Source organism: Zosterops lateralis (assembly GCF_965231275.1).
Source record: "Zosterops lateralis genome assembly, chromosome: 29".
NCBI lineage: Eukaryota > Metazoa > Chordata > Aves > Passeriformes > Zosteropidae > Zosterops > Zosterops lateralis.
In genome coordinates this window covers 1,013,418-1,035,015 of record NC_139789.1, presented here as the reverse complement: position 1 = coordinate 1,035,015, position 21,598 = coordinate 1,013,418, and the positions used below count along the sequence as shown (strand labels likewise).

Sequence of the window (21,598 nt, the reverse complement as noted above, 5' to 3'; positions counted from 1 at the left end):
GGACAGCCCCAAAACATGGCCCTTCCTCCCTGCATGTACAGCAGGAACCTGGGGCTGAGTGGTGCAGGAATTGCTTCCATGCTCATAGAGTGATTTGAATCCCCATGTCCCATCCTTGAAATGTCCAGGGCCAAGTTGGATGGGGCTTGGAGCAACCTGGGATAGTGGGAGGTGACCTTGTCCATGGTGGGGAATGGAATGAGAGTCACCTTTAAGGTGCCTTTCAGCCCAAACTGTTCTGGGATCCGATGGGGATTTCTTGGATGTGAACCCAAAGCTCAGCCCTTCCTTCTCCCTCCCTGGCCTATCCAATGCTCGAGTGATTGACTCCAATGGTGCTGAAGACCTGGAAATGCTTGCTGCAGCCAAATTTGCAATCCCTGAATTTGCAAAACCAGCAAAACAGAGTGATCCTTCAGGCCCTGGAGGGGCAGTGGCTGAGCTCTGCTCTGGGACAGGAGCCCAGGAAGGGCTGGAGCTGTGTCAGGGCTTGGGATGGAGCTCAGGGAAAGGTTCTTCCCCCCGAGGCTGCTGGGGCACTGCCCAGGCTCTCCAGGGAATGGTCCCAGCCCCAAGGCTGCCAGAGCTCCAGGAGTGTTTGGACAACAATCTCAGGGATGCATAGGGTGTGACCATGGGTACCTGTGCCAGGACCAGGGGCAGTAGGAGCAGGTTCCCTGTCCCCAGACCTCACATCATCCTGTGCCAGCTTGGGGCTCCTTCTCTTGCCAGCTGACTAGGTGTTTGTACCATGGTTTTGCGGCTTTTCGGCCCAGTTTTCGCCTCTCTTCTCCTGTGTTTTTGTGCTGCTTTGTTTGTGCTGAGCATGGGATCTTGCTCCCTGTGGGGTGGCTCTAGAGAGAGTCATTCCAGGTGTGGTGGAGGTGTGAAGTCCTTCAGGGGTGGGGGGCACACACCCATGGCTTGCCTGGCCACCTGTGCCAGGTGAGAGCTGTAGGAAGGGCTGTGGCACTTGGCTCCAGTGCTGGTGGCCAGATGCTTCCTTGGCTTGTGGCCATGACTCTCTGCAGAGGCCCTCTCTCTGCTGTGTCCCACAGGATGCCTGGCTGTGGATCCCTGACCACACTGAAGTCTGGAGGGTGACAGAAATAACCAGAGGCTACAAGGAAGGAGACACCACTCTCCACCTCCTCTTGGAAGATGACTCAGTAAAGCTGGAGGTGCAGCCCTGTGGGTCCCTCCTGTGCTTCCCAGGTAGTCAGGAATCCCCAGGAGAGGGAGATGCTTCACTCTGCACCCCAAACTAGCCTGGGCTCCTCAGTAGGCCTGAGGGGCTCACACATTGACTGGACATGGCCCACCTGGTGCCTGAGGAGGTGCCCAGAGCCTGCAGTGTCTGTCTCAGGGTGCCTAGTGTCCCCTGGCCACCTGGGGAGCTGGTCCTCACTCCTGCTCCTCCCTGGCTTCCCAAAAGGCCTCCAGCTCAGCTGACCCTGGCTGGGGTGAGTCCTGGTGATCACCAGCTCAAGTGTTGCCTGCAGACAGAAGCCCTCCAGCTGTGCTGCTACCATAGCCCCATCCTGCTTTCATGGGGCCACTATATTTTTTCAGCCCCCCTTCAGCTCCATTACCATCCCTGCAGACACTGCCCTACCCCATTGAGCTCCAGCTGCCTCCTCTCTGCAGCCTCTGGGGTGCCCATGACCTGGTGGCCCTGAGCCACCTGCACGAGCCAGCTGTGCTGCACTCACTCCACTGGTGCTTCCTGCAGGACAATTCCATCTACACCTACTGCAGTGAGCCCTCAGCCCCCCTTCTGCCCCCTGCCCTGGGCCTGGGCACACCCCCTGGCACAGCCCTCTTCCTCCAGGCACCATGCTCATCACCATCCACCCCTACAAGCTGCTGTCCATCTATGAGGAGGAGGTGATTTACACCTACGAGCAGCCGTGAGCTGGGGGACATGGACCCCCACATCTCTGCCGTGGCAGAGGATGCCTTCAGGCAGATGGTGAAGGAAGAGAATCCCCTGGGGGATGGAGGGAAGTGCCTGAGGTTCCTCTGGGATGTGGTGTGTCCTCCCACGTCCCTGAGCAGCAGGTTTGGGAAGAACCAATCCCTCACCATTAGTGGGGAGTGGGATGCAGGGAAGACAGGGTGGGCCAGGTACACTGTGAGGCTCTTCACCATGGCCAGGGGCTGCTGGGGCAACTCCAGCATGGAGGAGACGGTACTGGGCTCCAGCCCCCTTGTGGAGGTGGGTACCCCCAATGCCCAGACTCTGTGGGGGGAGGGTTGGGTGTCCCTGCAGCCTCTCCCTGTGTTCCTCATGGCCTGGGTCCCTGGTGTGAGGCTGCATCTGTCCGCTCCCTGGAAAATGAGTGGCAGGGACTGAACCTCCCCAGTGCACCTGGAGGTCTGGGGCCAGCTCAAACCTCTCTCCCTGCTTGCCAAGCATTTGGGAATGCAAAAACAACCAGGAATGACAACAGCAGCTGCTTTGGGAAGTACTTAGAGATTGGATTTATCCAAGAGAATGTCACAGGGGCCACCATCAAAACCTACCTGCTGGAGAAGTCCTGTCACCTTCCAGGTGAGTCTTTGGGGTGGCACAGAGATGGAGCTGAATGGGAGCCCCAGTCCTTGGAGTGGGAGATTGTTCTTTCTGAGCATCCCTGGGGGATGTGACCCCAGTGGTGATGAGTTGAGCTGGGAGATGGGAAGGTGTCCCTTGCCCCCAAATCTGGGGCTGCAGTGCTGCTGCAGGGTGGCCCACGGTGACTTCAGGGTGACTTTCTTGTTCATCCACAGGCAAAAGAGGAGATGAACTACCAGATCTTCTACCAGCTCTGTGCCTCGGCCACACTGCCCAAGCTCCAGAGCCTGGGTCTCCATGAGTGTCCCCACATGTCCCCATGACCTCATCTCTGCCAGTCTGTCCCATGCTGGGCAGTGCCAGCCCTTTCTGCCTTCCCAGCTGCTGGCTGGGTGCTGGAGGGAGCTCTGCTGATGATAATTGCAGAATCACAGACTGATTTGGGTAGGGAGGAAGCTCACCCCTTCTGTCCCCCTCCATGGGCAGGAACACCTTCCACTATCCCAGGCTGCTCCAAGCCCCATCCAGCCTGACCCCGAGCACTTCCAGGGATCCAGGGGCAGCCACAGCTGCTCTGGGCACCCTGTGCCAGGACCTCCCCACCCTCACAGCCAACAATTCCTTCCCAATATCCCATCTAGCCCTGTCCTCTTTCTGCTGGACACTCAGGACTGGGAGGGAGGTGGTTGGGAGCTCTGTGGGGCAGGGCTGTGCTGGGTCCCAGCCTGACACGTGTCCCTCATAGGTGGGGCAGAGTCCTTCCATTACAGCTCCCAGTGCCAATGCTCCAGAGCACCAGAGACGCCAAGGACTTGGAGAGCACCAGGCATTCCCTGTTCCTCCTGGGTAAGGTCTCAGCCATGCAGGGGTGGGCAGGGCTGTTCCCAGGGCTGGCTGTCCCCCTGTCCTCACCCTAACCCTGGGGAAGGAGTGCTGGGGCCAGACATCCCCAGTGCTGGGGAGCCTGGCTGTTTACTGGGAATTCCATCCTTCTGCTTTGTGGGATGTGAGGGCAGCCTGGTGGTCCCTCATGTGTGTGGATATGAGGGACCCATCTCTTGGTGCCCCTGCAGGTGTCACTGAGTCTGAGCAGCTGGAGCTGCCATCCTGCACTTGGGCAACATCATGATCAGAGGGCAGCAGTGGTGTGGGGACAGCTGTGTTGTGGAGGTGGGAGAGGACTTGATGCCACCCCAAACTGTCCCCAGAGCTGCAGCCAGGCCAGGCCTCAGTGACCAGGACTGTCCCTTTGCAGCCAGGCAGCGAGGTCCTGGGGCTATTCTGTGCTCTGCTGGGCATGGAGGTGTCACAGGTGATGGTCAAGCTGGTCACTACTGGCGAGACCTTCATGAAGCCACTGTCCAGGCAGCAGGTACCAGATTCCTGGGATGCCCTGGCCAAGCACATGTACAGAGAGATCTTGAGCTGGATGGTGAGGAGGGTCACTGAAGGGTCACCACACTTCCATTGGCATCCTGGACATCTATGGGTTAGAGCAGCTCCCCTCTCCTGGGCTGCCTGGAAGAACTTGATCCTGGTCCTTCTCCAGCTGGGACCCAGCTGTGCCTGTCCCTGCAGTGGGGACAGCTGGGTGCCTGAGGTGGCTCCGCTTGGGAGGTGCATCACACTGGTCTCTGCTGCCCGAAAGTTTGAGATGTTTGAGCACAACAGCTGTGAGCAGTTCTGCATCAGCTACGCCAATGAGAAGCTCCAGCAGCTCTTTAACCTGGTGGGTATTGCCCAGGAGTGTCCCCAGGTGTGTCCCTTTGCAGTGAGCCACTGAGGGGGGGCCTTGCATTCCCTGCTGATTTTGTGCTCTGTCTCCACCATGGCTGTGCTTCAGTTCCTGCAAGCCCAGGGCTCAGCACAGTCCCTGCTCTCTCCCAAAGTGCTCCACAGAAAGGGCTAGTCAGGGGTCATATGGAAACTAAGTTGCTGTTTGGGGGCTGAGCACCTTTGTCCCCTTATGGCCACTCCTGATTTCCTGTCTCTGCCTTCCAGCACATCTTTGAGCTGGATCAGGAGGAGTATGTGATGGAGGGGGTCCCTTGGGTGTTTGTCAACCTCTGTGACAGCCAGCTGTGCCTGGAGCTCATTGAGGGCCAGCCTGGCATCCTGGACCTGCTGAATGAGGAGTGCAAGGTGGGTGAGGACTGCTGTGACCACCCAGACCCCCCCACTGCCCCCTCTGACCTGTTTGGTTTTCAGATGCCTCAAGGCAGTGATGGGAGCTGGGTCCAGAAGCTTTACCAGACCCACCTCAGCAGCTCCAGAAGCCCAAGCTTTCACTGTCTCCCACTTTGCTGGAAAGGTAGAGAATGCTGTGGGTGGGGTGGGCGGGGGAGGGTCTCCACACAATGGTCCCCTGCCTGGAGATCATGGCGGCACCTTCTGCACGCTCCCAGGGTGGGAGGTGGATCCTGCTGGGCTGAAACTCCTTATCTGAGGGTAAAACTATGGAAACTCTGTTCTGGTTCCCCTCAGCAGCCTCGCAGCAGGGCAAGAGGAGCAGTGTGGCCACCACTTCTGACTCCTGCACGGACATTTCCCAAGTGCTTGGACTATGTCCAAGCAGAGCTCTGCACCAAACTGGTCTGGGAAGCTGCAGGCTGAGGCTGGTGTGGGTGTTGTGTCCTGCCAGGTGGAATACCAGTGTGATGGGTTTGTGAAGAAGAACAGGGATGCTGTTCCTGAGGAGCTGGTGGGGCTACTATGAGCCAGCCAGGTGAGATCCCCTGGGCAGGTGCTGAGCAGGCAAAGCTTGGCTGGGCTATGGGAGCCTGAGAGGGACTGATGGGACAGGAGGTAAATCCCTGTGTGCCAGCCCCAGGCAGAGCTGGCCTTGGTCAGGGTGCCCTGGGAGCAGAGTCCTTGAAATCCTGGGTGGGAAGGGACCAACAGCAATCGAGTCCAGCCCCTGACCTTGTACAGACACCCCAACAATCTCAGCCTGTGCCTGAAAGCATCGTCCAAATGCTCCTGGAGCTCTGGCAGCCTTTCCCATGGGAAAATGGGCATTGGGCTGGGACTATTCCCTGGGGAGTCTGGGCAGTGCCCCAGCAGCTTCAGGGGGAAGAACCTTTCCTTGAACTCCATCCCAACCTCTGACACAGCTTCAGCCATTTGTGTGTGTTATGAGCTGTGGGTGCTCCCCGTTTCATTCCTCTTGTTTTGGCTTCCCCATTTTGGGACCCACCTTGGCCACGTTGCTGCTCAGTCTTTAAGGTTTTTGCTGCTTCCATGTGTTTAATGCTGTTGTTTCTCCCTGGTTCTTGAGCTCACCTGGGAAGGTGCACAGGGCTGTTCCTGGGGCAGGGTGCAGGTGGGGCACAGCTGGATATAGCACATCAGGCTGTGTCTCTGGTTTTGGGGCTGTGGCTCTCAGTGGTGGCTCTGCAGGGACTGCCTGGCTCTCACAGCTCTCTCTGGGAAGTCTGCCCTCCTCACTGAGCTCTTTCTGGAGGATGGAGATGTCCCCATGTCCCTGCAGTCCCACAGGCCCAGCAGGGTCAGGGGGCCCAGTTGCTCTGGCTGTAAGTCCCTGCCCAGGAGCCAGAAGAGCAAGTCCCCCTCCAGGCAGGTATGAGAGAGGGGGAGAAGGTGTGCTGGCCTCACCAGGAGCTCTGTGTGCCCTGGGGACCTTGAGCCCCAGAGGTTCCTGCTGGCACTGAGCCTCTCCTGCCTTGTTCCCTGCAGCACAAAACCTCCCTGAGCTGGCTGATTGAGGAGCTGGGCAGCACCTCCCTCACTACATCTGCTGCATCAGTCCCAGCAGTGGGAAACAGTAGGAACAGCCCTTTGTGTGTCTGGCTGGAGGGATGGAGATGGGGAAACTGGTGGTGCACTCCTGTCCCTCTTTCTCTGCATGGTTTGGGGTGTGCCCAGCTGCCTGAGACCTGTTCTGGATCAGCCCCTCTGTGCCCCAGGTTTGACTCCAGGCAAGTAGCGGAGCAGCTCCAAGATTCCAGGGTCCTGGAGACCATCCAGATCAGAGCCTCAGGATATCCCTCCAGGTATCTTCTACTCCAGCAGCACCCTGGGTGCTTCCCCCTCTCCAGCCACGACAATTCTGACCCCATTCTGTCCCCCACAGATGGATGTACCAGTTCTTGGAGAGGTACAGGCCTCTGGTGAGCAGAGAGGAGCTGAAGGACACCAACATGAACCAGATCTGCAGCAGTGCCCTTGGGAGACTGCTTCAAGTAAAGGTCCTACTTTGGGGATGCAGCTGTGGCACCAGAGTATCCCTTGCAGATGCTTTTCCCCGTGTGTCGGTGCCCAGTGAGGCACAGAAATGGTTGAGCTGGGGATGAACTCTGCCTCTAGGGAGGCTGGATGGGAAGGATCTCCTTTGGAGGATCCTGGTGATAAAAATGAAAATTAGAATGTTGAAAATTTGAAAAGTTGAAACCCTTAATTGTCATGGAATAAGTGTATTAATATTTTAAACGTAATAATCTTAAATTGTAATGTAACAGTAAGGAGCCACCTCCGTGGTCCCCCTGGAGGGGGCAGTGAGGGGGGGCTGCTTGGTCGCTGGAGGCCGCCCGCAGCCCCCCTCTCCCCCCGCCCCGGGAAAGCCTGCACAGACACCGAAACGGGCCGTCCTGGCCCCAACCCCCTCCGTGGCACCGCCGATGAGGGCAGCCCGCCACCGCCGGCGTGGCTCTACCGACGGGGCGGCCCGCCCCGGCCCGGCCCGCTCCAAAAGGACCCGCTCTCCGAGCCACGGCGGATGGCCGCCGAGCTGCCGGCGTGCCGCTCCCCCCCGCCCCGAGCATCCGCTTGCCTCGGGCCGGCGCGGCCCGGCTCCCAGAGCCCATAAAACTGCCGCCACGCGGCACGAGCTGCCGAACCAGCCCGAGCCCGGCGCGGAGAACCCCTGCGCTCCCAAAGACTACTCCCGCGCTGCAGCACAAGCTGAACGTCCCGTGCCTGCGCCTTCCCACCGCTGCCCCATCCCGGCATGGCTCTCCCAACGGGGCGGCCCCCGCCCCGGCCCGGCCCTTTCCAAAAAGACCCGCTCCCCGAGCCGCGGCGGATCGCCGCCGAGGCGCCGCCACCGGCACCTCCCCCCCCGCCATCGAAACCGCAGGACCCCCGAGGCGCCCCCTCTCCATGGAGCGCGGCCATCTCGCTGATGCTGGTTGCGAAATGCCATGAGGCTGCTGCGACCCCTGCCCCCTCCCCCGGGGCAACACCGTAAAACATGTAAATTAGAAATCCCAATGCATTCTGGGACCCTTTTTAACACCAAAAACCCCCTATAAAGATAAATCTAAGTAAGATTTAAACCCACAAAAAACCAGTACTAAGCTGTATATACCCTAGAGTATCAATAGAGCTAATTAATACAATTTTTGTAACTCGCTGTAACCTAATAATGCCAAAGGAAAGGTGAGACCCCGAGGCAAACAACCAGGAGTCAGAACTTGTGGAGACTTTCGGCGAGGGAAGGGTTTTCCAGCTGTGTTGAATCCTCCTGCTGCAGAGCTGACCAGGACCCTCGTTCTCAAGGGCAAACCCGGTTGCAAGCTCCCTCGAGCGGCGAGCGGCCCTTGTAAGAGCTGATTAATAAAGGTATTTTAAGGAGAAAAGTATTATCTCCGCACATTTATAACAGTGGGGAGTGTTCAGTCTTGGCACTGATTTTCCCTTTGCCGCCGGACCTCAGCAAATGTGGGAAGAGCAAGGTGTTTTTCTGGGCTGGCTGTGCTGAGGAGCTGCGGGCAGCCCGCGCCCAGCCCAGGGCACCTGCGGGTCTGGCCGGCTCGGCAGCGCTCCGGGCGGCTCCGCGGGCTGTGCTGTGCCTGTAGTGCCATGCCTGGGGCCTACGGCCCGCAGGTGCGCAGGGACAGGGCTGGGGACAGACGGCAGTGCTGCCGGCTCTGGGCTGGGCTCTGACACGGGTGGCCCCGTGGAATGGGGTGCAGGCTCTGCTCAGGGCTTTGTCCTCCCTCTGCCCAGGGAGCCATCCCTTGCCCTGCTCTCTGCCCTTTCTTTCAGCTCTTGCTGTCCCTTCTCTGGGCTCTGCCACTCCTTCTTCAGCTGTTTCTTTAGGCTCTGCCACCTCCTCTCTGGGTTCTACCACCACTTGCTCAGCTTTGTTCCCCCTCTAGGCTCTGCCACCTCCTGCCCAGCTTGCTGTTCCCCCACTTGGCTCTGTGCTTCCTGCCCAGCTCCCTGCCCTCCCTGCAGGTCTGTGAGGGTGCTGCAGAGGACCAGGGTTGCCATGGTGCTGCAGAAGACCCTGTGTATGGTCCTGGCCCAGCACTCATTCCTGCACCTGGGCCAGGCCACTGTCATCATCCAGGCCTTTGCCCAGGGCCTTTGCCCAGTGCCATTGCTGAGGGGGGAGCCCAGAAGGGCAGGGGGTGCCTGGGTCCCCTCTGGGGATGCCAGTGCTGCTACTGTCCTGTCTCTGCCCCCACAGCTGGTGTGGCACCACAAGGCTGTGGTGATCCTGGTCGCTGTCCCCATTGAGCACTAAAAGCAGATGCACAAATGCATGGAGATCAAGGTAATGCAGCTGCAGTGCAGGCTGGATGAGCCAGTGGGCCCCAGGTGCAGGGGCAGGTGCTTTGTGCTGACCACCTGTAACCTGTCCCTGTCCCAGCTGCCTCCTGGGCCTGGGACAGGAGCTGATTGCCTGACGTGGGTCCCCAGGAGAAGTTGTACCTTTGGGCTTTATTCCTGCATTTCTGTGCTCTTTGGTGGCATTGGGATGGGGAGCACTCTCCTGGGTGCAGCCTTGCAGCAGTGTCATGTGCCAGGGACAGTTCTGGTGTGACACGTTCCACTCTGCTGCTGCTGGCAGCATCCCTTTTCACCATCTGGGTTTCTCTGCTCTGTCACTGCTCCATTGCTGGGGGTGTCTCTGGAGGATAAAGGTGGTGGTGTGATCCTGTCTGGGAGTTGGAGGAAACAGAGCAGGGTAATCCTGTTATGGGGATGCTGCTGGAGGTGGGGAAGGGATCCTCACATGAGTTTTGCTATGGCTTTAGAGCCCATGGGGGTGGCAGGTCAGGGAGAGCTGCTCTCCCAGGCCTGAGCTCTGTGTGGGGGGATTCCAAGGCTCAGAACTTCAAAGAGATGGTGGGAAATGGGGTCTCATTACAGGGGGGCAGCCTCTGAGTCTGCAGGGCTCTCAGCAATGTGACACATGGGGATGTGTCCCTGCCCCTGTTCCCAGCCCTGCCTGATGTTCTGTTGCCTTTTTCCCAACCCGGAAATGAAACTCAAGATAATTTTAGTAAGGAGGTAATGTAAGAGTGGATCTTTATTTTCTACATTCCATCATAAAGACCTTCAGAGGCAGTTATGGAAAGATGTCCACAAAAGCCCAACCCCACAGGGATAAGCACATATTTATAGGTTTTAGGAAATTAGCATAATTGATAAAAACCACCAATTAGAAGGACAAGTCATGATTCAATTTTCCCCCAGGTCAAACCCCGTTCTCTGGAGGCTCCTGCTCAGCACTGGCTATACTTTGTCCATGAAAATGTATCTCGAAGAGTTGTTCTTGGCCTTGGCTCCCAGGAAGAACCAAGATAGCATGGCAGCCCTGCAACTCCCGGGGCTTGGAACTCTGGAATTAGTTTTGTCTTTCTGCTTAGGGAAAGGCCATGGAAAAGTACTAGGAAAACTAATTAGTAATACAATAGGCTACAGAGTTACAAATATATGTGTGACAACTTCAGATAACATAGAAAAGAAAAGAAGAAAAAAAAAGGCAAAATCAAATGGCATCAGCTCTGCCTCTCACCTCAGGCCCAGGAGAAGCAGCATCTGCAGCAGCAGCTCTCAGGGCTCACCCTGTCCACGCCCAGGAGCTGCAGTGCCTGTGGGATGAGATCCAGGAGCTGCAAGAGGACATGGCCCGTGCTGCCGAGGTCCAGCAGCTGGCACAGCTGGAGAGGCACAGCTTTCTGGTCCAGGAGGTCAAGGAACTTAGGCAGGTCTGTTGGGGGATACTCCTGCTCTTCTGGGGCTCCACAAGGCTCTCCTGGGAACATGTAGGGGCCCCTGGAGGGAGCCCACTGGGCAGGGCTCAAGTAGTACCTCCCTTCTGCCTTCCCGCAGTGCTTGGTGGAGATGGAGGCTGTGAAGCTGCAGCTGGGAAAGGCGGGGAATGCCCTGATTCAGCACACGTTGGAGCAGTCACAGGATCTGGAAGGTAAAAGGGGTGCTCTGACCCCCTCATCCCGTGGGTAGGGGCAGGTCCTGCAGGCTCGATGTGTCTGCACATCCCCTCTCCGAGGGACCATGGCTTGGCTGCCCCCCCTGCGCGCTGTGTCCGTCCCAACAGAGCTGCCCCAGCGAGTGGCGCGGCAGAGACAGAGGCTGCAGGGGGAGCTGGGGAAGCTGGAGAAGGAGCGGGAGCCTGGTGCAGAAATATGCCCACCTAGAGCAGGACTACGAGAACCTGCGGGATGAGGGGAGCTTCCACATGGTGAAGGCCTGGCAGGGAAACTGGAGCCTCTGGGCAACCCCTTCCCGGGCTGCCCTGAGTTGGAGACCACGCTGGCGCCCAGAAAGGCCAGGGTGTGCCCAGCCCGTCCCTGTCCCCACCTTCTCCTCCAGGCTGTGAAGATCCTCCAAGCGTACACCCCGGCCATGGAGCAGGAGTAGCACGGCAGCCCCCGCGTCCTCAGCAGCGTGGAGATGAGTGGGACCGGGGGGGCTGCCCTGCATGGCCACCCTCACACTGGGGCAGTCCCGATCTCACCATTGTCTCCGCAGAGGCGGCTGCAGGACCAGTACGGGGCGTGGGGGGGAACCCGACCAGCTCCTAATGGACACCAGCCACATCTTCCCGGTGCAGCTGCCCTTCACCACCTCCCGGTGCATGTGGATGAGCTCCACATCCCTGAGACCCACAACCTGGCCATGGACACCTCTGGGCCTGAGGCTGCCCCTGGGCTGCTCCCAGTGTCCCATTTTGAGGTGTCTGAACCCTCTGAAGTTTGGGAAGGCCAGGAGGGTGGGGGTTCAGCACCTTTTGAGTTTACACTGGGTTTTTTGGCCACCTTTTAACCCTTTGAAGGTAATAAAAGTCTTTGCATGTAACTCTGGCCTTGAGGCTGTTTGCAGGGTGCTGTGAGGGAGTTTAAAGAGGGAAGGAGGTGTTAGGGAGCTCTTTAGCCCCTAGAGAAGGGGTGGTCAGCAGGCTTGGAACAGACTTATCTGCTTCCTGTCAAGACAGAGAGGATTTATTTCAATCACCTGGTTTAGCTGATGACATGCAGACTTTAACTTCTCAGGCTTAGGGTTAGGAGTGTTGGCAGGAGTAAGGTCACCAGCTGGAACAGGAGCATTTCTAGAAAGGTGTGGTGCAGTTAATCACAATTTGGCATCTCTTGAGAAGGAGTAAAGAATTGTACACTCCTCCCTGAACCACCTGTGCAGTTCCAGTTAAACACTGTCCCACAGCATCCTCTCTTGAGGAATTGCAGTATCTCCTGAAGCCAAGCCTCTCCCTTTCCTCATAAACAGAATCTATTTCAGGAGTAGATGAACTCCTGGAAATGCTGTGTCTCGGTCTTGAGTTAAAATGGCTTTGGGAACCTTAGGACTGAGAGGTGCATGAAGGTGGTAGGATGAAGTGCCATGAGAGTCAGGGCTCAGCGTGACTTGAATTTAAATTCAAGAACCCAGCTATTTTCCACTCTGGGACTAAGGTGAGATATGATGGTGGGAAGATGGAGCAGTAATAACCAATCCTGCCCTCTGGCAGCAGGAAGCCATTTCACCTTGTCCTGTCCTGTAGACCCTTGTACAAAGTCCCTCTCCAGCTATTCTGGAGCCCCTTGAGGCACTAAACAGGCTCTGAGAAGGCTCTCTCTAGAGCCTTCTCTTCTCTAGCCTTAAAGGAGTTTGGTTACACCAGGTCCTGCTGGCTGGGAGGGACTCCATTTCCCACTTGAGGTGGGTTTGGGTTTTCCAGTGCCCAGCATTGCATCCCAGAGCTCACAGACCAAAAAGCCACCAGGCTCACTCAGAGCTTCACTTGGACTTACTGAACAGGGTTTTGTAGGCAACTGTCTCATGGACTATATTTATTGTCCTGCTCACAGTGGGCAGCTGGTGCATAAATGATTATATTGTTTAAATTGTTGTTAATCAGCTCCTCTGAGGATCACAGGAAATTACAGTAAATCATAAAACAACTTCCCCCCACCTCTCCCTTCTCCGCAGGCTCAACTTCCCTCCCAAATTCTCCACCTCCTCCTTCACAGCTGTGGAGGGGGATGGGCAATGGGGGTTGTGCTCAGTCCATCACCCCTTGTCTCTGCTGCTCTTTCCTCCTCCTCTTCCTCTTCCCCTGCTCTAGTGTGGGGTTCCTCCCATGGGTGCCAGCCCTCCAGAAGTTTTCCACCATGGATGGATCCCTGAGATTCTGCATGAGCTGCTCCAGCCTCAGGTGCTGCCAGGAGCCTGCCCTAGCACAGCCTTTGCACAGGCTCAGAGCTCCCTCAGAGTACATCCCCCTGCTCTGCTCAGGGTACTCCAGGGGCTGCAGATGCATCTCTGCTCCCCATGAACCGCCCTGGGCTGCAGGGGCACAGCTTGTATTATCACGGCCTTCCAGGGACCCTTTGCTCTCTTTTCACATAGGGACAGGAGCTCCATGTGAAATTATGATGATTAAAGCTAATTAATTAATCTAGAAAACCCCAAGAAAGGGTGTGTCCATCAAAGATCAATGGAAAAAGACAAAAGCTCAGGAATGAGGCTGAGGTTGGATTTGAGCTTTAAAGTCCCTTTCAGCCTAAGCCATTCTATGATTCTAGCAAAGCCTAGTGGCAGCCACACAATTCTCAAGGGTGAAGCAGGACTCTGCCAGAGCCCAGGAACAGCCCCAGCTCTCTCTGTAGGTCATCAGGGCCCTGCATTCATCAAACCCACATCAATCTAATTTAGTTAGGAAAGTGTTTTGAGGGTCTGTGTCAAAAGCCCCGCAGAAGTCCAGGCAGGTGCCATCAGCAGTTCATCCTTCATCTGCTGATAGAGTCATCCCATCATGGAAGGCCATGAGACCAGCAAAGGATGGGTTTTCCCTTTATGGGGCTGTGCTGGCTGTCCCTGATCACTCCCATGCCTGGGAATTATCGGCATTGTGCTTGGGAGTAGTGTCACCTCCCAGGACACATCTGCCCCAGCTCTGCAGCTCCTCCTAAGGGGAGGCAGTGGGGCAGGGGCTGAGCTCTGCTCTGGGACAGGAGCCCAGGAAGGGCTGGAGCTGTGTCAGGGCTTGGGATGGAGCTCAGGGAAAGGTTCTTCCCCCCGAGGCTGCTGAGGCACTGTCCAGGCTCCCCAGGGAATGGTCCTGGCCCCAAGGCTGCCAGAGTTCCAGGAGCATTTGGACAACACTCTCAGGAATGCTCAGGGTGGGATTGTTGGGGTGTCTGTGCAGGAACAGGGGTTGGACTGGATGATCTTTGTGGGTCCCTTTCAGCTCAGAACATTTCAGGATTCTGTGTTCCTGTGATTCCATTTCACACATATCCTTAGTTTTGCAAAGGCACCCTCAGGGAGGCTGAGTGACAACAGGGATAATCCCTGGGCTATTGGTCCATGGAGCTGGTTATCCTTGAGGTTGGATATCCCTGGTTTTCCCTTTAAAGGTGGAAATGCTGGACTGGGGTGGGAGTGGGGCTAGGAAGCCCAGGTGCCTGTCCCATCCCAACTCCCCACAGGAGCCACAGTGAAGGGTGTGCTTTTTAATGTCAGTTATAATAAAATATTTTTACAGAGCCCAAAAAATTCAAAATAGTGCAAAACATCTCACTGTCATGCATCCATGGGAGCTGCCGCCATTGGCGGGACAGACACACAGGCATCGGTGACACTGTGCTACAGGAGCAGAATTGGTCAGTTCAATCACATGCCAAACAGGGGAGGGGGCACAGGGCCAGGGGCACCACGATCAGGCTGCAGGGCCGAGCCCCAGCCTGGCTGTGCAGGAGCAGCTGGTAGAAAAAGGGTGTAAACATTGAACAGAAACCAGAGAGCAAAGTGAAACCCTTTGGTCCCAGGCAAACGCTCTAGGCAAAGGAGCGTGGGGGCCAGTTGGGGTACCCTGTTTTGGGATGGGAGGGGGTTGAGAGAGCTATATTGCCTTGTGGGGTCATGAGGCCTCTGTCTGCCCCAGGACTTGGGGCAAACTGGCCAGCTGGGGTGGCCACCCCAACACCACACACACAGGCCTCCCAGGCACTCGCACGAGACATGCACACCACTTAGCACACAGAAATGGTGCTCACTGAGGAACTGAGGGGCACAGAACTGGTGTTTACTGGGGGACTGGAAGGAGGGCTTCTCTGGGGCAGGGTGGGAATGGTTTTGCTTGTGCCAAGGAGATCCCATGGGCTGCACTGCTCAGGGATGCTGGTCTCCACCGGCCAGAGCAAAGAGGAATGAGTCCCTCTGCTCTGGTGCCCCCATCCCTGTCTCCCCAAGCCCTGGCACCTTGTGAGGGGCAGTGGGGTAGCCCACGGTGGCAACAAGACAGGGAAGACAGGATATGGGCCGGGGGCTGCTCCCTGCTGCTCCCAACCCTGGTGATGCTGCTGCCAGCCAGGGAGGGGACCCTGTGCAGGGCCCGTGGGGGCTGCACCCGTCAACCCAACAGCCCCAATAGCCCTTCCGGGTGCAAGACACAGCCTGTCCAGCTGCCCTGTATGTACAAGTATTTACATATGTACACATATGTGCTCAGGGCTGACAGCTGCCCTGCCCTCAGGACACACCACGACACTCAGGGATGGGGACATGGGGCCTTCATGCTGTGCCAGCCACTCACCAACACCCACACATGGCACGAGACACACACCCCCTGCAGCCCTTTCCTTGTGTCACTCGATGAGGTTTGGGGTTGGGTAGGACAGTGGATCTTCAGGGATGGGCCACTGGGGTTCCTCTATCTCAGACAGGCTGCGGAAGAGCGGAATGCTCCCCTCACCCAGGCTCGGCTCCAGCCCCTCCCTGCCGCCCGCCCAATCCCAGCACCTTCCTGCGGGGTGTGACGGGGGCCTGGCTGTGTTCGGCAACGCTGTCACCCAGCCAGCGGGGCCGGGGAGGGAGGGGAGGGTCTGTCACTGCAGCCACAGCACCCCCTCCCCAGGGCCAGGGCAGCGACTCCTCTGTGGCCACTCCTATGGCTTATACACGGCTAGAGGATTCTGTCAGGGGGCCGGGAGTGGGAGGCGAGGGCTGGGGGGGGGGCCAAAGGACTTTAACTGCTGCCCTCCTCGGCCGAGCGCGTGTCCGACTTGAGCTTGACAAACTCCTTGGCCACCTCGTCGTTGTTGCGCTGGGAGAGGATGCGGAGCACGGTGAGCCCGGTGTCGTCCATGTGGATGCGGCGGCCCAGGGGCAGCCAGCAGGCGCAGCCGGGGCGCTGCAGGATGTCCCGGAGCTGCAGCACGGCGATGCCCACGGTGCGGTCCTCCCGGGCGAAGCAGTAATCCTTCACACACACCTGCAGCTCGTAGCACTCGGGGCCCGTCTCCGTCCCCAGCGTGCTGCGGGGGGACAAGGGACGGGCAGTGTTGGCAGATGGGGTCATGCTTCACCCCTCGCCTGGCCGTCTAACAGCCCCCACATGGCTGCTGTCCCCAACCCCATGGCTAGAAAAGCCTTGTCCTTTTTACTCCTGTTTCCCTCTCCCTGCTTTTACCAATGAGAAAATACTTGAAACATCCCATTGGGGATGAGCAAACTCCCTGGCACACCCCAGGAGGTCCCCACATGCTGGGGACACATCCCCCAGCCTGTTCTCACATTCCCAGCCTGTGGTGCCACTCACAACTGGAAGCTCTCATTGTACTTGGGGGCCCAGCTGTTGTTCTTGGATTTGGTAGCAAATTTCCTCTTCTTATCACTGAGGTGGGGCCCGATGATGTTGACCTCGATGAAGGGCCGGAAGATGCCTGAGGTCTGCCACTTGAGGTCATTGGCAGCCACCACTGCAAGGAGGGGACAGTGAGGCTCAGGGAGCACTGTCACCTTCCACACCCCAGCACCCTGGCCAGCAGAACCCACCTTTGACGGTGACTTTGTGCTCGCCACTGGGGTGGGTCAAGAGCTCCACGTGGATGGACACCTCCCCTACAGGGTCATCCACGCCAGAGCCTGTGACAGAGAGAGGAGATGGAAGTGCCTGTTTTCCCAATGTTCTTGACATGCCCTGCCCAACACTAACCCACTGAGGAGGCAGGTCACCGTGGGGTGGTAAGGGGTGGGCATTAGGGTGCATCCCAAAGGGTTGTGGGCGCAGCAGTGCGGGTGCAGCAGCTGTGATGGACACGGCAGGACACCCCCAGCAGCAGGTTTACTCTGCCATCCCACCCCTGTGAACCCCCCCTTGCCCAAACAGGAGTGAGGGGCAGAGGACAGTGTCACAGCTCTCAGTGCTCTGGCCACAGAGGGTGACAGTGTCATGGGCCCAGCACTGGGCAGGAGGAACCCGGCCAGGGCAGCCACAGCCCTACCAGTGTCTCGAGGCTGACCCACCTCCTCGTACCCCTCCATCCCAGGGACCACATCAAGCCCAAGGGTCCTCAAGCCTGGAGACCTTGCGTGACCTTTGGCCAACAGGTCAGCCCACCCCATGCCACCCCAGAGTTGTGCATGCACCCATGGGTGAAGGATGGGGGTGCAAGGCAGAGGGACAGGCTCTGTGGGTCTGATGGGGCCACGGAGATCCACCAGGGCTCAGTGGTAAGCTCTCAGGGTGGGAATAGCAGTGGAAGGAGGACATGTCTCCACGTGTCACTGAGGGTGCCCGGCCGGGCCGAGGCTGGTGACGGCACATTCCCCTCCATCCCCCGGCCCCGCCCCGCATGCTGAGCCGGGATGGAGGCGATGGCGGGTGGGGAGGGGGGTCTGGGTATGAAAGGCCAAGCGGCGGTGCAGCCCCGGCCCCCAGCGGGGTGTGATGGAGGCCAAGCAGGGCCCTGGGGGGCTCATTCCCTGCGCCCCAGGACAGGCAGACAGAGTGCGCCGGAGCAGGGCTAGTAATGGTCCTTAGGGTAGCAGGGTGGGCAGGAAGGGGACAGGATATGGCCCAGGGAGATATGGCCACATGTCCCAGAGGGACGTCAGGGTGGGTGCCCACCCCCGGGCAGCAGTGCTGGGGACAATGAGGGGTACCCAGAGCGTGCGGGCAGACACTCCCCTTCCCATAGGGACAGCCTCCGACCCGTTCTGGGGGTGGCCAATATGGCTGAGCACAGTTCCTCCAAATTTCCCCCAAAGCAGCTCTGGGAGTGGCAGTTTGCCCATTCTGGGGGTCTCCAAGGCCAGTGATGCTGGGGGGTCCCCAGGCCACCCCAGCCCGCGGTGCTGGGACTGTTACTAGCCCAGGCTGGCGGCAGGCAGGTGCAGGGGCGGGCGAGTAGCACACGTACCCTTCTCAGGATAAACCTCTTCACTAAGGGTAAACCTAATCCCTTTCCCACCATGAACTAGTGGGAAGGAGAGAGAAAGAGACAGAGACACGGCACAGAGTACACAAAGAGAGGAGGAAGGAGATGAAGGAGGGAGGAGATGAAGGAGGGAGGAGATGAAGAAGAGAGGAGGAAGGAGATGACAACGAAGAGAGGAGGGAGGATATGCAAAAGAAGGGAGGAGGGAGGAGATGGAGAGGAGGAAGGAGATGATGAAGAGAGGAGGGAGGAGATGATGTGCGTGGCAAACAGGAACAGTGGGAGGGAGGGGGGGAACAAAGAGAAAGAGAGATCAGATCTCGCAGACAGACTGACGGCCAAGCACCCAGACAACACTGCAGCGACACAGGAGTGCCAGGCACCCCCAGCTCCAAGTGTGGGCTCCTGGGGACAGGGTACACCCAGGGGTGCTGGCACCCATCAGACCCAACCCCACACCCCCGACATGGCTGGCACAGGAGGCACAAACAGGACAGACGTCCCTTGAAGGAGACTCACGGACAGCAAACGCACGTCCCATTCCCCGAGGACGCAGACAAGCCTGGCTGGGGCTCCCTGTGGTGGCCCGTGACCACCACTGAGCATTTCAGGGCCCTCCTCCAGCAGCCAAGGGACGTGAATAAAGGACAGCATTTAGAGCTGAGAGCTGATCCTGCCCTGAAAGCTGCCCAGCATCCTGCACTGCACCCCAGCAACCCAGAGCCCAGATCAGGGCTTGGGCACCCAGCATGCCCAGGACAGGCCCTGGCACGACATCCAGATCCTGTGGACCCTGTGATTAGTCTGTGCTTTGTGTCTGGGGCCATCCAGAGGGGACAAACACTGTGACACCTGGCCAGAGGGTGACCTTCCCCCCACCCACAGGATCCATTTCCATGCCAGTCCAGCAATGCCCTGGCACCGGGGACCCACTGTTCTTGCTGGTGGGGGACTGGGGAGTGCCAGGCTGCTGGGCACCCACGGCCCCTCTTCACCTGCAAGGTACAGGAGGAAAAAGCCCTTCCTTCTCCACCCATCTCTCCCCCACTGTGAGCCTGTCTGGGACCCCCAGCCCACTGGGACAGAGCCAAGGTGGGTCCTGGGCACAGTGCAGCCAAGGCCCTGAGGAGGATGAGGACCCAGTGGGGGCCAAGGCAGTGTGTCCTACCCTGTGACGACTGGGTCTGCACAAAGGTTTTGATGAGGAGATCTGTGGCTTGGGTGTAGAGGGACAGGGCATAGCGCAGCGACTGCAGGTCAGGGCTCTTCTCCAGGAACGTTTTCTTCAACCCCACACCGCCGGCATGGAAGTATTGCTGGAGGGGAAAAGGCCTCAGGATGCTCAGCAATTCTACAAGGGTCCCCCTAGTGCTCCCTGTGGGCCTCAGGGTCAGAGCCCTGGGGACATCGCAAATGCCCCAGAGTGCCCTCACCTTGATTGTGTCCAGCGCCAGCTCCACCACAGCACACTGTTTCGGGGTCAGACTCTTAGCTTCCTCACGTACCATGTGGTCCTGGGGAACACAAATCCTGCTCTCAAGTAGAGGACCAGGACTCTGCTGCCCCCAGCCCAGCCCAGCCAAGCCAGCAAGGGGGCAGTGGTGGGGTCCTGGCAGCACCTGGCAGTGCCAGTGGCACTGGCACCCATCCTAGAACAGAGAACAACCCAGCAACCAAGTACCCCCAGCCCTCACCTGCAGCTCAGTGACCCCCAGTCCAGCACCCCGGCCCTCACCTTCAGCTTGGAAAGCTGCCCCAGCTCCTTGGCCGCGTTGAAAATCATCTGTGTGCCCTGCAGAGAGCAAAGAGACAGGGACAGCCCCAGTTAGCATCCAGGCTGGGGGTGGCATGGCCAGGCTGGGCACATCGTGCCAAAAGCTTGCTGCAGTTCCAGGGGCTCCTCCAGGCTCCAGTGGACAGCAGCCAAGAAGGTGACACAGGTACCAGGCTGGCCGCCCCCATTTCAGCCAGAGTTCTCAGCACAGCTGTGAGGATGCAGTCTTGGGGACCCCAGGGCAGGACATCACCCGGGCCTCATGCTCTGCTCAGCACAAGCAGCTCAGCCCAAGAGCCCCATCCTGCTTCCTGTGCTCCAAGCACCTGCTCCTGCATCCAGCAGGGCCTGGCACAGCACAGCATTGACCACTTGGACATCGGACATGGTGGGAGCAGAGAGTGAGTGTGAGGGACAGCAGGCAGGGGGAGGATGTGTCCTATACCCCACAGCCACCACACAGCCCCCAGCCACACAGAGCCCTGCCCAGTCCCAGGGAGGTTCCCAGCTCCTTGGCATTCCAGGGAGTCCCCTAGGTGGGAGACGCGGGCTGCCTCTGCCTGACCTGTATCCCCACCATGACAGGGGCCATGGAGCCATTCTGTGGGGCCCATGGGCACAGCAGCCCCTTGGATGGGCAGATCCCACTCAGTGCCCTGGGCTAGCATCTCTGACTGGGCTGAGCACAAGCTCTCCTCCTCAGCTCCTCTAGTGTGCAAATGCAACTGGATAAACTGGGGCCCAAAGACCTCCACCACCTTCCCTCTCCCAGCACCAGTAGATCCAGTCCCTCCCAATACAGAAACCTCAGCATCTCTCCCATTAACCAGTACCTTCTGCAGGGGTCTGCCCCCTCCATGCCCTCATTTTGTATGCCCGCATTAACCCTTTGTGTCCACCCCTCTGTCCACCCACTTCTGTCCCATTAATTTCACCCTTATTGTTCCCATCTCCCCCAGCCAGTGGACAGGTTGAGAACTGGGGACACTAGCGTCCCCAAAACAGAGCATGACAAGACACTGTACTGAGCTGGGAGCCCCCAGCCCAGAGCACAAGGGACAAGGGACAGGGAGGAGGGAGGAGGTAAAGGGAGAGAGCAGTGCCAAGTGGGGAGCAGAAGAACCATGTCCTTACTTCAGTGTGACTGGGCAGCTTCACCCTGCTCTGGAAGAGAACAGCAAGGGACAGTTACTGGTGGCCTCAGCAGCATTCAGCCGCGGCTCCAGTCCCCCACATACCCCAGCCATGAGGGCTCTGGCCCTGTACTCTCCTCTGGCTCTGCCCAGTTCTCCACTGGTGCTGCTGGTTCAGCACCAGTTCACAGCTGCAAAGGCTCAGCCCCATGCTCGTGCTGGTGAAGCTGTGATGAGTGTTCCAGGTCTCTTCTGAGGGTGGACATGTTTGGTCCCCATCGCATTTGGGGCTGTGAGATCAGAGGCAATCAGCTCACCCAGCACACTCAGAAAACTGGGCAGGAGCCAGTGTCCCCCAGGAGAGGAGGGGGAGCCGCAGGCATTGTCCGGATGTATGCTGGCATGGTTCTTCCCAAGAGCCAGGGTTTGAGGAGCAGGCTGGGGACACTGCTGGGCCCCCACCCTGTGGTGAGGAGCCCTCGGACAGGGCAAGAGCCCATGTGCTGGAGAAAGCCCTTGGAGAGGGCTGGGGTCCGGCAAGGAAGGAGGAGTGGGCTCAGAGATCCGGGGGATCTCAGCAGCCCCAGGGCCCTCACTGTGCCCAGCACGGCCCAGCATGGGGGGGCCTCTCTTCCTGAGCCCCCCACAGTGGGATGGGGTTGTGTGGAGGATCTCCCATGCATGAGGTCTCAACCTCTCG

At 58.4% G+C, this 21,598-nt stretch overlaps 1 protein-coding gene across 4 annotated transcripts in view; it reads right to left on the bottom strand.

The window, feature by feature from the left end:
* Positions 1–14,389: 14,389 nt before the first annotated feature.
* Positions 14,390–21,598, bottom strand: part of UNC13A (unc-13 homolog A) — a 37,202-nt gene continuing 29,993 nt past the window's right edge. For 2 of the 4 annotated variants that reach the window (XM_083879717.1, XM_083879716.1), the window contains 7 exons: positions 20,900–20,929; positions 19,727–19,783; positions 19,425–19,505; positions 19,160–19,307; positions 16,607–16,696; positions 16,371–16,530; positions 14,390–16,086 (listed from right to left, as the gene is read on the bottom strand). In XM_083879717.1, the coding sequence (XP_083735843.1) occupies positions 15,798–16,086; positions 16,371–16,530; positions 16,607–16,696; positions 19,160–19,307; positions 19,425–19,505; positions 19,727–19,783; positions 20,900–20,929 (855 nt within the window). In that variant the 3' untranslated portion in view covers positions 14,390–15,797. The remainder of the gene's footprint in view (positions 16,087–16,370; positions 16,531–16,606; positions 16,697–19,159; positions 19,308–19,424; positions 19,506–19,726; positions 19,784–20,899; positions 20,930–21,598) is intronic. The other 2 variants (XM_083879718.1, XM_083879719.1) reach the window with 1 other exon arrangement.